Raw genomic sequence first — 14,939 nt, 5'->3', positions numbered from 1 at the left:
TCATTGTCTTCGGTCCACCCTCTCTGGGGCACCTGGTGCTGGCCACTGTCGGCAGACAGGCTACTGGGCTAGATGGACCTTTGGTCTGACCCAGTACGACCGTTCTTATGTTCTTATGTATAGGATAATCATGACTGGTGTAGAGAAAGTAGATAAGGGAGTGGTATTTACTCCTTCCCACAATATGGGTATGTCTACACTACCCCTCTAGTTCGAACTAGGGGGGGTAATGTAGTCATACAGAGTTGCAAATGAAGCCTGGGATTTGAATTTCCCGGGCTTCATTTGCATAAAGCCGGCCGGCGCCATTTTTAAATGTTGGCTAGTTCGGACCCCGTGCTACACGCGGCACGGACTAGCTAGTTCGGATTAGGAATAAGAAATCCTCCGGAAAAGGCTTTATTTTCCGGAGAATAACGTCTAGACTGGCGCTTTTCTCCGGCTTTTCCCCAAGCCGGAAAAAAGCGGCAGCCATGTTAATGCAAATGCCGCGGGGAATATTTAAATCCCCCGCGGATTTGCCTATTCCAAAGTCTACATTAGCATCCCTTTTCCGGAAAGGGGTGCCAGTGTAGACGTAGCCTTGATGTCTCAATTTGAAGGAGTTTTTTCCCCTCTCCATTGCTGAACTTTCTCTTCCTTGTCATGTCACAATCTTGCTAGTTCTCTAGTCACAGGATGAGGATGACCACAATGGTACCTTCTGACCTTACAGTGTGGGAGTTAAGCTTAGCCTGCAAATGCTTTGCTGTATCCTGAAGTGCTCAAGACCTTCCAGAATTGAGACCCTGATGACTTCAAATCTCTCTCCCTCCTCAGCCTTCCCCCACGGGGTATTTAGTCAATCTCACATTTCTGCCTAGTCCCTAAGGACCTCGATGACGTGTTGCAGCAGGCCCGGTGTGCGTAAGATGTTGCATTTGTTTGTTGTAATAAAGCCATTTTCCTGTAGGGCCCGTAAATATGCCATGCCTCTGCCAGCGCTGCTCCTAGCCAGGCATGAAGATCACAGAATAGATAGCATCCCGCTCTCGGAAGAGAGTGCACCAGATATTGTTCAGACCATCAGATCCGAATTACTGGGAACGTTTGTAAGTATAATTGCTGCTTACGGTAAAAATAAACATGCTTTCTTGATTACATTGGGAGTTCATGATATCGAGCCTGACCATCTGCGATATCCACTGTCAGGATGATTAGATGGTGTGTGGTCCTGCCGTGAGGGCAGGGGACTGGACTTGATGACCCCTCGAGGTCCCTTCCAGTTTTAGTGGTCTATGGTACTATGATGTGTTCATAGACATGTTTAGACAAGTGCTGGGATGCTGGGTTTTTTGAACGGACTGGCTCCATGCTTTTATCAACTAACTCCGTGAAACAATAAGGGGGTACAGCCAGGTCCTCATCTAGTAAGGATCAGTGTAGCTACACGGAAGTCATTCATTGCCTGAACGGCAGCATGGCCTAGTGGGTCGGGCACTGGCCTAGGAGATCTGGATTCTATTCTGCCGAGTGAGTTTGGGCAAGGCCCATATTCTCAAAGGGCTTTAGACACCTAACTCCCATTCAAGCCAATGAGTTAGTTGCCTAACGACCTTTGAGGATCATTTCTGTGTCCCCTGGAGGGGTCTGAGTGGTGTCTAAGCCTTGCACCATTCCACCGGAGAAGGGTGAATTTCATGCCCACATGCATTTTTAAGTCCGCTGGATTCATGTGTCTGCATTCCAGGCGTGTGAAACGTGCCCTTAATCTGAGCAGTTTCTGTTCTGCTTAAATGAAGCACACGAGATCTTTTATAGGGGAAAAGGCAGTACGCCGCATTTATTGAGAATACAACAGTTGCATATGCTTTTCAGCCACACACACACACAAACACCATACACACAGTCCCGCCAGACGAAGTTATAGTTACCAGTCCAGAGTCTGGATCAATCTAGTGGCTGGTTAGATTGAACACGGGGAGAGCAGGGCCTTTGTCGGTCAATCAATCTGATTCTCCTTTGGAGTTGGTGGCAAGATGAACACAGAGTTCCATAGCAAAGCACCCTGCTTTTAGAATCCTTCTCTCTGTTGAAGTCTATGGATTCCGCTGTGTTGGCCTGTGACTGGAGTGTTATCTTTTTTCTGTCAGTGTTCCCAAAACATTTTCAAAGCTCATCCTGTAATCGGTCGTCTTTCAGGGGTGCTGGCTCTGCTTTAAGGCCGTCAATCTGCCAATAATCCAATAACCCTGTGAGTAGGGGCACACATTGATGGTTATAGATGGTTTTTCTCTGACGCCGGGTAGTCTAGTTTTCACCCACGCTCACCCCTCCTTCTTTGGCCATCTGGTTCTGAGCAATAACTTTTGCACCTTTATCTCGACACATACATGCCACATTCACACATAAACAATCTCTTACAAGGACTCTCGAGGAAGAGCATAACATCAGTATCTGCACTGGGCTAAGCAAAAAGGCACTGTAAATCAAACAGTTAAGGCCTTAGCCTTCAACATTCCTCTAGTCTCTTTAACACAGACATAATACCAAAACTCTATCTCTTTACTCACTACACTTTAGAACAAGGAACTATAGGAGATATATACTTAACTAAAGGATTTGACTTACTACAATATTAAATATGATTATATTTTACCTTACATTACTACATTCCTAAACCTAAAATACAAATAACACTTCCACCCCATGGGTAAATGGCCCTTCTCCGTAAAACTGGCCCCTGCGTTCTTCTGATCGTCTGAGCCTCTCTCCCTAAAACCCGCCTCCCTTTGTTCTCTTGCAGCCAGAAATTACAGTGGAAAACCTCCCCAACTATTGGAAGCTGGAGAAACCCTTCCTCGCTTTGTTCAGCGACGGGGCCCTACCTCCAAGACTGAGAGCGGAAATGCTGCGTTTGGCAAGGGGGAAAGGCCACGAGGCATTTATCACTTGCTGGATTAACCTGTGAGCATGAAAAAACCACCCTGGCTGCCTTTTGGGACCTAGCTCTCAGCAGGCTGGGGGAAGTTCCAGCTAGTCTGGCAGTTAAGGAGACTACCAGCTAGCCAGGTTTTTAACCTGTTAGTGTGAACACACGGTGAATCAGGGCAGGGTTGCCTGCAGACACAGGTCCTGTGACCATATTCCGATGCTGAGTTATTTAGTGGTAAAGTCTTTAATAGTGGAGATGCATATGACAGCGGAACAGACAGTGCAGCCAGAGCTGAATGGTGACCCCCAGCCTTCGTTTTTACCAAGGGAAATCACTCTCCATTGAATCCTAGCTTTGCCCTTGTCCCTGGTGCTGTGCTGGGGTTTATTTTTCGCTCAGAGGTAGGGATGTTAACTGTCGGAGCATTGGGGTATATGTGGAACCACTAGCGATTTTAGCAGTTGCATGTTTACACGTGTGGTGGGGGCGGAGGGGCAGGGGGAAGCCAGTGCTTGCAGGGAGCCAGCTGTTAAGCCAGCTCCCCGCGAGCACTGGCTTCAGCCTGCCTCCCCTGGTAGAGGCAGCAGCGCAGGGGGGCCAATGTGCACAGGGAGCTGGCTTGAAAGTCGTTTCCTGTGTGCGATGGCTCCTGCCTGTGCCCCCACCCCCGTGCAGCTGCCTCTCTATCAAAGGCAGCAGCACGGGGAGGGAGCACGTGGCTCTGTGGGAGCCAGTGCTCGTGAGGAGCCGGCTTGAAAGTCATATCCCGCGTGTAATGGCTCCCTCCTGCCCCTCACCCTGCGCAGCTGCCCCTGAGGGAGGCGTGGGAAGGGGGAAACAGCTCCACAGAAGCCAGCATGCATGGAGAGCCAGCTTAAAAGCCAGCTTCCTGCGCCTGCTGGCTCCCACCTCCCCTCAGAGGCAGCGGGGGTGAGGCAGCATGTGTAGTTAATGGGACTGACTGATAAGCCCAAGCTTATCGGTTAATCGTGTAGTCGACTACACGTTGACACCCCTACTCCTAAGGGAACAGGGCGTGTTCATTCTGGCTGAAGGAGTTCATTGGATTGATTTTTACTTTCTGAGTAACAAATGTGAAAATACGCCTGAACAACGCAATGATTGGCTGGGGATGTTTTCAAAAGAAAGGGAGAAAAAAATGAAGGCAAAAGAAGCGACCAGGCCCCCTCCCTACCTCCAACCGACCAAGTTGTGAAACAAAGCAAAGATAATGGCCAAGAAATGCAAAGTTCTGGGAAGGGAGCTTTCTATGCCTCCCCCGCCATGTATTAATAATTGTTCCAGCTCTTAATTTTTTTTCCCTTCCCTGAGGCGGCTCAAGAAATTAATCATGCTCCGTATATCGAGAACTGTATTGTGAGCGGGGAGTCATTGAGCTAATGGGGAATGCACTTGTTTATAAACAACTTGGTTGTCGGCAATGAACAGTTATATAGGGCACCCCTGGAACGTTGGGGTTTCTCTAAGTCTCCCCGCCCATCGCTGTCCTTTATGGAAAAAGAAAAATCCCCTTTCTGGGAGGAAGAAGGATCGTTTCAATGAGGAAAAGGCCGGGTTGCTTACATGGAGGGAGAGAGAAGGAGATGCCGGCTTGCTTTGTAGCTGGTCGAATGCGTCCTCTTCTTCTAGGGCAGGGGTGGGCAAAAGGGCCTCTGTGGGCTGGATCCGGCCCACCAAGCGGGTTGAACTGGCCCGCGGAGGCCCTGCCGCTCCTCCACCCTCAGGACAATTAGGGCTTGGGGGCAGGGGGAAGCGCACGACGTTTCCCCTGCCCCATGAGGAGTGCGCAGTGCTTTGAAGTGCCGTGTGCTCCTGGCAGGGCGGGAGGAGGCTTCGCGTGCTCCCCTGGCCCTGATTGGCCTGGGCGTGGGGGAGCACAGGATGTCTCTTCCCACCTCCAGGGACATGGATACTTAGTGGGAAGGGGGGAGGCAAAGGGGCTCCCCCACCCCCAGACTAATCATGGTCTGTGGCCGGGAAAGCCGGAAGCATCATGGCCCCGCCCCTTCCATTTGAGGCTCCGCCCTTTCCAGTATGGCCTGGGGCCACTTAAAAAAATCAAAGTGGCTCCCAGCAAAAAATCATTGCCCTCCCCCGTTCTAGAGCGAAATTCACTCCCGTGAAGGAAGCCAGAATTATTCCTTGGCAGGGCTCCGAGCAGGACTTAAGACTCCAGCTGATCATCTTTGCGGGGGGGGAAGCCCCCCCCAGATCCCCTGCCCATTGGGCCACGCTTTCCCCCCTATTAAACGGTCACTTTCATACAGACGCATTAGGGCGGATTCGGCTTAAGCCCGTTTGCCATGGGGCGCGGGAGTAAGCTCAATGACCTTTGCGCTACTGGCCACGCGCGTAAGGTTGAGCCCGGCTGGATCAGGGCAGGGCGCTCGCTAGCCCTGGCTGCTCGTTCCAGCCTGGTGGCTCCAGGGTGGATGAACAAGTCTGATCTGATCTTTCCTGCAGGAGAAACACTCCAGTGGGCAGAGGGGTTCTGAAGGCATATTTCAGCGCTCCGCCCCCTCTGCCTCTGCTTGCCTGGCTGAACCTCCACTCCAGCGGCCAAGTCTTTGCCTTTCCCTCCGACCAGCCTCTCGCCGAAACCGACATCTTGTCTTGGCTGGAGACTGTGACCGCCGGGCGGGAGCTCCCCAGCGGTAAGTATGCGAGTCTGTCTGGTGTTTCTCGGCGCGGCGCTCCGCTGTCAGCCGTGGCTGTTTAATGTGGTGATTCTGCACGGCGCCCAAGCACGAATAGTCCCGCTAGAAAAGACGGCTCGGCTTCTGCCGTCGGAAGTGCCGCGCTCCGCTGACTGTCCGGCGCCCAGTGGGACCTGCTCTGAGCGGCTGTTGCTTTTCTTCCGGAAGCCACAACGCTGAGTTTGACCCCCGGGGCTGAGAACTGGGCTCCCTCAACACTGGCTCCTAATGAAAATCCACCTGGGTCTGCCCCAGCTTTCATAAGAGCGGCCAGACTGGGTCAGACCAAAGGTCCATCCAGCCCAGCTTCCTGTCTGCCGACAGCGGCCAGTGCCAGGTGCCCCAGAGGGGGTGGACCGAAGACAATGATCAAGCGATTTGTCGTGTGCCATCCATCTCCAGCCTCTGACAAACAGAGGCCAAGGACACCATTTCTATCCCCTGGCTAATAGCCTTTGATGGACCTAACCTCCATGAATTTATCTAGCTCTTTTTAAAACTCTGTTACAGTCCCAGCCTTCACAGCCTCCTCTGGCAAGGAGTTCCACAGGTTGACTGTGCGCTGTGTGAAGAAGAACTTTCTTTTATTAGTTTTAAACCTGCTGCCCATTAATTTCATTTGGTGTCCTTTAGTTCTTATATTATGGGAACAAGTAAATAACTTTTCTTTATTCGCCCTCTCCGCACCACTCATGATTTTATAGACCTCTATCATATCCCCCCTCAGTCTCCTCTTTTCTAAACTGAAAAGTCCCAGTCTCTTTAGCCTCTCCTCATATGGGACCCGATCCAAACCCCTCATCATTTTAGTTGCTCTTTTCTGAACCTTTTATAATGCCAAAGTACCGCTCAGACTGGGAACTTTCAGTGCTAGGCATGCGGCCTTCCCATGAATTTACTGGCATTTACCCTTTCACAGGGTTCAAAACAGAGCTAGATGAGTTCAGGGAGAGTCAGTCCATCAATGGCTATTAGCCAGGATGGGTAGGAACGGTGTCCCTAGCCGCTGTTTGTCAGACGCTGGGAATGGGTGACGGGAGGGATCACCTGAGGATTCCCGGTTCTGTTCATTCTCTCTGGGGGCATCTGGATACTGGGCCGGATGGACCTTTGGTCTGACCCAGTCTGGCCGTTCTTGTGTCCTCATGACAGTGCGGTATCAGTGGAAGGGGCCGTGGTGCTTCGCACTGTCACTCTTTAAGGGCGGCGTGTTGTCGTTAGTGGTAACTGTGCTGTGGCTTCTGTGGTTGAGGAACTGAGGTGGGAAAAGCCAAAATGTCACTTGACGCATCCCCACAACAACGGAAGACTCGCAGCTGCTAGCACTCGGCTCGGCCTTTGGTGCAAATGCAAACTGGGTGTTTTGCTAATGACACTGGGACAAGACGAGGCTGTTCTCTGAGGAGATCCCCTCGTGTCTGAGCCAAACCCCATGGACACCAATGGAAAGCCCCCAGTGGATTTCAGTGGGTTTGGAGTCAGCTTCCTAGAGGCCAATAACAAGATTGTGGACATCCCCTTTTAACCTAATATCCACCCTCTGTTGTCCCCAGATTGCTTTCCCCTCCACAGCTAAAGCCATCTCTACGTAGGTCAGTGCTGTGTCTTTTTTCCCAGTGGAACAATGCCTCTGAGATCCTCATTTCCAAACCTGCTCCCGTCCACACCAGCAGAACCAACTGCTATATTCTTAATAGTGGTGTCGAGTTCATACTAGGAATGTTACACTTAGATTAACTGACTAATCGATTAGGCGATAAGGGCACCTCCACCTTTGAAGTGTAGCAATCGCCCCAGGGCTCTTGCTGCACTTCAAAGGCAGAAGCGCTGTGGTGTTACCCGCACAAATTTCTCTATCCCTCCTGCACTGTAGGGACACACACCTTTACCCACTTCCTAGGACTCAAGGTGCAACTCTGTGAATTTACACACCCACCCTCACCCAATTCCTAGGGCTCAGGGTTGGCAGGATCTTTAGCCACTGAAAGAGCCTCACACAGTAATGTCCTTATCCTCTATTTATTGACAATTCCCAAACAAGCAGAGCGCACATGCTAAGCACACAGGCTGTGTCTAGACTGGCCAGTTTTTCCGGAAAATCAGCCGCTTTTCCGGAAAAACTTGCCAGCTGTCTACACTGGCCGCTTGAATTTCCGCAAAAGCACTGACTTCCTACTGTAAGAAATCAGTGCTTCTTGTGGAAATACTATGCTGCTCCCGTTCGGGCAAAAGTCCCTTTTGTGCAAAACTTTTGTGCAAAAGGGCCAGTGTAGACAGCTCAGATTCGTTTTGCGCAAAAAAGCCCCGATGGCGAAAATGGCGGTTGGGGCGTTTTTGCAGAAAAGCGCGTCTAGATTGGCCAGGGACTCTTTTCCACAAAAAGTGCTTTTGTGGAAAAGCGTCTGTGCCAATCTAGACGCTCTTTTCGGAAAATACTTTTAACGGAAAACTTTTCCGTTAAAAGCACTTCCGGAAAATCATGCCAGTCTAGACGTAGCCACAGTGTCATGCTCACCAGTCCTGATAAAGGCAGGCAGACTTCCTCTGTTGGCCAGGCAATATCAGTTTCTCTGGTCTTAGGCTGTGTCTCAGAGATGAGTTCTTCTTTTCCAGGTCTTCCCCCCTCCTCCTAGTCCTTCTGTTACTTCTGATCTTCTTCTTCTTCTTGAACCCCAGTTTATATAATGAAACCTTAGTCTTGCTTAGCTAGACCGTAACCAATTATTTTAGTATAATTTTACTAACCAATCATAACAATATTACCTAACCAATCATACCCCACCACCTTAACTGATTTACACCTAGCAGCATTAATTATCCAGCAGACAGAAACAGTTACAAACCAGACAGAGATCACACAGTCAAACAGTAGGAAAATGTAGTGACAATGATCATAGAATGAGGATTCCACACCATGCTCTATTGAGAAGCAGTTTCTTGCCAGACAGAATGGTGTGACTTAAGTTTTCTTTACCCCTCTTCAGATTTGTTTCTTTATCTGGTGACAGTGGGGGAGCGATCAGGGCAAAGTCCCCTCCTCACAGCCTGGTGTGACACTTTGTAATACCATTTAGATGAAACTGTGAGTGTGGCTCCAGGCCTTACAGGAATGGCTGCTGCTCTTCAGTCTGGCTGCAGAAGGCAGCTTTGGTTCAGGTCTAGCACAGGCCTTCCAGCATGGCTACAGAAAAGCCCTATTGTTACAGTGGGGCACACGAGGCCAGTGGGGGACTCAAGTACCCCCCTCTGGCCCCATGCTCCCCATGGCGTTTCAAAGCAGCAGCGCCGCATGGCAGCCAGGGTTCCCTTGCTCTCCCGGGCTCCACGTGGCGCTGCAGCTTTGAAGCACCCCTCCCCGACTTGCTGCCTCTTTCTGATAGAGACAGCAAGGGCGGGGGAAGTGACTAGTCGACTAGTGTCGACTGTCCGATAAGCATTTGTTTATCGGATAGTAGACTAGTCGCTCACATCCCTAGTATACACTAGACCCACTAAATCAAATGCTAGAAGATCAACCTCCAGAGGGTCGATCTTTTCCGTAGTGTAGACATGCCCTCGAGTACTTGTTTAAAGTCAGCTTATCCAAACACAGCAGTTGTTGGCCACGTCCATGAAACTCGCATACCACAGTTTGGAAAAGAGGGCACTTTTTTCCATTCCACGAGGAGTAACAGTAGTTCGAATTAGGATCTTTAATTCGAACTATCTACTCCATGCCGTGTGTAGCCGCGGGCACGGAGTTCGGACTAAGGGGGATTTAAAAATGGCGGCACCTGGGAACATACAAATGAAGTCCGGGATATTTAAATCCTGGGCTTCATTTGCAACTCCGCTTTCCCTAATTACCCTACCTAGCTCGAACTAATGAGCTAGTGTAGACATACCCTGACAAACAGAGGCTAGGGACACCATTCCTTACCCATACTGGCTAATAGCCATTAGTAGACTTAACCTCCATGAATTTATCTAGTTCTCTTTTAAACCCTTTTATAGTCCAAGTCTTCACCACCTCCTCTGGCAAGGAGTTCCACAGATTGACTGTGCCCTGTGTGAAGAAGAACTTCCTTTTATTTGTTTTAAACCTGCTGCCCATTAATTTCATTTGGTAACCCCTAGTTCTTATATTATGGGAACAAGTAAATAACTTTTCCTTATTCACTTTCTCCGCACCACTCATGATTTTATAGACCTCTGTCATATCCCTCCTTAGTCTCCTCTTTTCCAAGATGAAAAATCCTAGTCTCTTTAATCTCTTCTCATATGGGACCCATTCCAAACCCCTCATCATTTTAGTTGCCCTTCTCTGAATCTTTTCTAATGCCCGTATATTGTTTTTGAGATGAGGAGACCACATCTGTGCGCAGTATTCAAGATGTGGCCATACCATGGATTTTACACGTCCCTTTTCTGCACCGGAAAATGTCAGCATTTGAGATGTTTCGAGACGTTCTAAACTGAGATGGATGGTTTGGCGATTTGTCTCCCTCTAGTGGTGGGGCCACATGTTGGGTTTATGAGTCTGCTATGGCTTCCTTGGGATAGATGGGTTGTGGGTGGAGCTTGAACTCGGGACCTTGGGAAATGGGACACATGGGATTCAACTTCCTCAGCTAGGCATAGCTGTGGGCACCACGAGGCCAGCGCACCCTCAGAAGCCTGTGGCAGGATCTGGCAACTAGTCCCACACCGTGTTACTATGGGCTACATCTGCAGTTTCATCGCACTCATTTATCTCAGGTTTAACTCCCACAAAGTGCAGCATTTCTGTTTAAAATAAGTAAGAACGTTCCTTATCAAGTGGAAACAAAGCCACCTCTCTTCCTTTCGGTAGTTTGCTTGGACAAGATAACGATCTCGTACCACTTTGTCAGCAGAGCACTGTTCAGTTCCTCCTCTTTCTGTCCAATCACCCAATCTCGTTAGGCCCTAAATGATACCACTATCGTTCAATCACCCAGGTTTCCGCAGCATCTGTACAATCGGAATCTGCCCACCTCCTGATTGATGGAGTCATTTTCTTTATCACGTCAGCTTTCCATGTGTGGCCATGTGCCGTTCATTGTAGAATTCACCCATGAGTAGGCTAAAGAGGATGCCTACCCCCCTCCCCCCGTCATGTCCCACATAAGCCCTTTTCACCTTGCAGTCCCAGTTTCATTTTGTGCGTATGTTTATGCCTCACATCCAGTGTTACCGTCAGAATGTTTTCCTTTGGTACAAATCTAGTTCAGCAGGACATTCCTACTGAGCAAAACACGTAAGGCGGGGGGTTTCAAACTTGCTTTCTCATGACCCAGTCCAAGAAAACTGTTGATCCCTGTGATATGGCATCATTTGACTGGAGCGTGGGCTCCGGGGTGGGGCTGAGCAGGAGAGCTTTGGGCTGTAGGAGGGGGCTCCGGCTTTGGGGGGTCAGAGCTGGGACAGGAGGGGCTTACTTTGAGTGCAGTGTGGTTGCTAAGGCAGCTTCCTGCCTCTCCTGTCGCCACAGACCATGCTGCGCCCCAGAAGCGGCCAATAGTAGGTTCCCAGCCAATGGGAGTGCGGAGCTAGTGTTTGGGGCATGGGCAGTGTGCGGCGCCTGGTGCGCTTCACCTTCCCCTATCTAGGAACCATGCCTTTTGCTGGCTGTTTCTGGGGTGCAGCCAGGACAGTCAGGGAACTGCCTTAGTGCCCCCTGGTTACCTGCCCCTCCTGCAGCAACGAGACCCAGCGCCCGACTTCCCACCACCCAATACTGGCTTGCGACCCGTTGTTTGAAAACCGCTCATGTAAGCCATGGTGAGTCTAGGCTTTCGCTGGATTCTAGTGGGGACTTAAGCATGTGCTTAGATGCTCCGCCAAACTGGAGCATGAATTAAGAAACTGGTTCTTTAAGATAATGGTTCTGGCAAAACTCACCGTGCCTAACATAGGACTGCACAGTCATGAGCTGTCGATTTGCAAAACGACTTTTGTGCTGAGTGGGTCCGATTTGGTTCAAGACATATAAGATCAGTGAGGTTCCATTGTGCAGCCGTTCTAGAAGACTTTAGAACAACTTTCAAGCCAAGAGTGCAATTTGCACAAGATAACAAAGCACATCTTTGCATTCCATGCATGCTTTGCATCACGTCTTTTTGGGGCCAAAATGGTGTGAAGAAAGGGGTTAAATGTGGCTCAAAGCTTGATAAAAACCCATTGTTTTAAACCACAGCTTTGGGGGGAGGTTGAGATGTTTTGTAAAAACACCAGTTTCTCATATGCAAAACAAGAACATGGTATTTAGAGCCCCATTCCTTTCAAACTCCTCCAGCCCTTTGGGAACTTTTTACAGGTGCTCAAACTTATGCACTAGACTTCACCTTGCAGGGCAAGAGATCTCTTATGGTCCAGGAGGAATTTAAAAGAGCAGTGCTAGAGCTGCATATTGTATTTATTAAATGGCTGCGTTGTTATACACAATTTGAGGGCCCTGATTAAAGAAGAAATCCAGTTTCAAAAATAGAAATTCTTTCCAGCCAGTAGAAAAACAAATGTTCCAAGTAGCTAGTGGAAAACGGTAGTGAAATTGTGATTTCTGTAGCTGACTGAAACTGATGTGACTAAACAGTTATCATAGAATCATAGAACACTAGAACTGGAAGGGACCTCGAGAGGTCATCGAGTCCAGTCCCCTGCCCTCATGGCAGGGCCAAGCTCCATCTAGATCATCCCTGATAGATCTATCCAACCTGCTCTTAAATATCTCCAGTGATGGAGATTCCACAACCGCCCTGGGCAATTTATTCCAGTGTTTCACCACCCTGACAGGACTTTTTTTTCTCAATGTCCAACCTGAACCTCCCTTGCAGCAATTTCAGCCCATTGCTTCTTGTCCTGTGCTTCTTGTTATGCTACAGAACATTCTGCTAAGGCCCTGATGTGCACTGAGAATCACATAGTGCGGGATCTCTGGGATCATGCAGTTCCCAGTGGAAGATCTGGGCCTGCCTGCCACCAGCTGTATCCCAACCTTGGGTCATTCAATTCTGATTGTCTCCTCTTCTCCTCAACATCCTCCTTGCCAGAGGATGCGTGAAGACCAGGACTTTAACAGGGTTCAAGAAAGAACTAGATACATTCGTGGAGGTTAGGTCCATCAGTGGCTATTAGCCAGGATGGGTAGGAATGGTGTCCCTAGCCTCTGTGTGTCTGGAAATGGGTGATGGGAGGGATCACGTGAGGATTACCTGTTGTGTTCCCTCCCTCTGGGGCATCTGGCATTGGCCACTGTGGGCAGACAGGACACGGGACTGGATAGACCTTTGGTCTGACCCCGTCTGGCCGTTCTTACGTTCTTACGTTCTCATGTTCTCAGCTACGTTGTCGGATGGAGACTGGAAGCCTCCTCTGCCCGCTTACAACTTCTTACGCATGATGGAGGCCACCCTGCCTGAATTCACCATCTATAGTCACCACGGCAGCGATGGGCTGCAGCAGCCAGAGGAGGTATCGGAGGAGACGCTGGCTGTCCAAGAGGAGCAGGCGGAGGAACCGGGCCTGGGCGCAGAGAAAGGCCACGCGTCAGGGAGAGACTTGCGTGGCACGGCTCCCAGGCTGGTAGGAAGAGAGAAGCCGCCCACGCGGCACACAGAGCTGTGACGGCCAACGACCAGCCTATGGGGGCAAAGAAAGGCCACTAAGAAGGCAGCTGGGACAATCTGATGCTTCAAATGGCCATTGTAATGCTTTAAAGCCAAAAGGCACATGGCCGTGTGATAAACTGGCTGTGGAGTGAAAACCGCAAGAGCATGTCTCTTTAAAGCCCGATTCCCAAGCCGATCAAGTGGAGAGCGTCCTGTCTAGTGCGGTGACCTGCTGCTGTATCCGTGCCCTGGGAATGTGCATGGCTCCTGAGAGAGCGCCCAGCAGCCAGCTGTGACACTGGTCAGGTCACCACTTAAATCTCCCCCATTGTGTCTCCTCCCGTAGCCAATCAGGAAGGGAGCTAGCCTGGCGTTTTGCTTTTGGTGAGCAATCTGAGGGCTTCGCCCACACATCAAACCCACCCCGGCTAGTTAAAGCCAGCGTGTGTCTTGATTACACCCACAGAAGGCGCCTTTATATCAGTCCAGCCGTGTCCACATGAGGAGCTGCACCAGTAGAACTAAAAAATATCACCCCCCCCCCCCCCCGGAAGAGTGAAATTGGTACAAAGGCTGCGTGTGGAGCTGAGTGGGGAAGTCAAACACGCTGGCCTCCCCAGTTGTTTCTCTCCCGCCAGGTTTGTGTGTGGCCGCTTGGGAAGGTCTAGCTCGGACGTGCTGTTTCTGAGCAGAGATGGAGAATCCCAAGGAGTTAGTTTGTGGTCGGGGCGGTTTGAGGCGGGCTGCGGCAGCTGGCGCCCCAGGCGGAATGCACAGTCGGCACCCATGCCCACACAGCCGTCGATGGAGTGACGTAATCATCCGGCGCCCCGTTGAAGGTGGCGCCCTAGGCGACGGCCGAGTCGGCCTGTAGTCACAGGCCGCCCCTGGTTGTGATTAGCCACAAAATCCAAGGGCCCAGGCAGGCAACAGCAGTCGTTTGAGCGCAGTAACCCGTGTAACCAGCTTGCAGAGCAAAGAAATCAGTCCACAAAACCGCTGAGCACACAGGACTGGCTAACAAGGGGAATCCTGGGCTAGGGAAATTGGCTTGCTCCCTACTGACGGACTGCAGGTAGCCATCACCCATCACTCTCCCCCCCCACTTTTTTTTGTTCCTCCTGTGATGACTAGTCCAAGTTCTGGGACCTGAGTAGATGAGGAAGGGGAGTGCCCAAGGACAGCCATTCAGAGCAGTGCGAAAGGCATCAGGCTTTAAAGGAGAGTCTGGAGTCACCCAGGCTGCTCTAGACTGCCTGACTTACTGCCCAGGAAAAAGGCAGCAGAACGAAGACCTTTGCTTCCTCTTTTTTAGTCACCAGTGGTGGCAATGTATTAATTTATGGAGCCTCATCCAGGGTATGTCTACACTACAGCGCTAATTCGAACTAACTTAGTTCGAATTAGTTAATGCGAACTAAGCTAATTCGAACTAACGGATCCAGACTAAAAAACTAGTTCGAATTAGCGTTTTGCTAATTCGAACTAGCATGTCCATATTGAGTGGACCCTGAAGCGGGGTTAAGGATGGCCGGAAGCAGTGCCAGCAGGGCATCAGAGGAGGACTCAGAGCGTGGAGATGCTGTCTCAGGCTAGCCGAGGGCTGTGCTTAAAGGGACCCGACCCCCACCCCGGACAGACAGTTCTCAGGGGTGCCCCGCTTGCAAAGCAGTCCTGGCTTGGATTGCCCGGAGTACCCAC

General features: G+C 50.4%; 1 protein-coding gene across 6 annotated transcripts in view; it reads left to right on the top strand.

Annotated features, from left to right (window-relative positions):
- TXNDC16 (thioredoxin domain containing 16) overlaps positions 1 to 13,769 on the top strand; it is a 71,643-nt gene extending 57,874 nt beyond the window's left edge. For all 6 annotated transcript variants that reach the window (XM_075926203.2, XM_075926206.2, XM_075926205.2 and 3 more), the window contains 4 exons: positions 953 to 1,091; positions 2,786 to 2,946; positions 5,399 to 5,589; positions 12,971 to 13,769. In XM_075926203.2, coding sequence (XP_075782318.2) covers positions 953 to 1,091; positions 2,786 to 2,946; positions 5,399 to 5,589; positions 12,971 to 13,254 — 775 coding nt within the window. In that variant the 3' untranslated portion in view covers positions 13,255 to 13,769. The remainder of the gene's footprint in view (positions 1 to 952; positions 1,092 to 2,785; positions 2,947 to 5,398; positions 5,590 to 12,970) is intronic.
- The last annotated feature ends 1,170 nt before the right edge of the window (positions 13,770 to 14,939 follow it).

This window comes from Pelodiscus sinensis, chromosome 5 (genome assembly GCF_052426305.1).
Source record: "Pelodiscus sinensis isolate ZL-2025 chromosome 5, ASM5242630v1, whole genome shotgun sequence".
In the NCBI taxonomy this organism is placed as follows: Eukaryota; Metazoa; Chordata; order Testudines; family Trionychidae; genus Pelodiscus; species Pelodiscus sinensis.
This window is presented reverse-complemented; position numbering and strand designations above follow the sequence as displayed.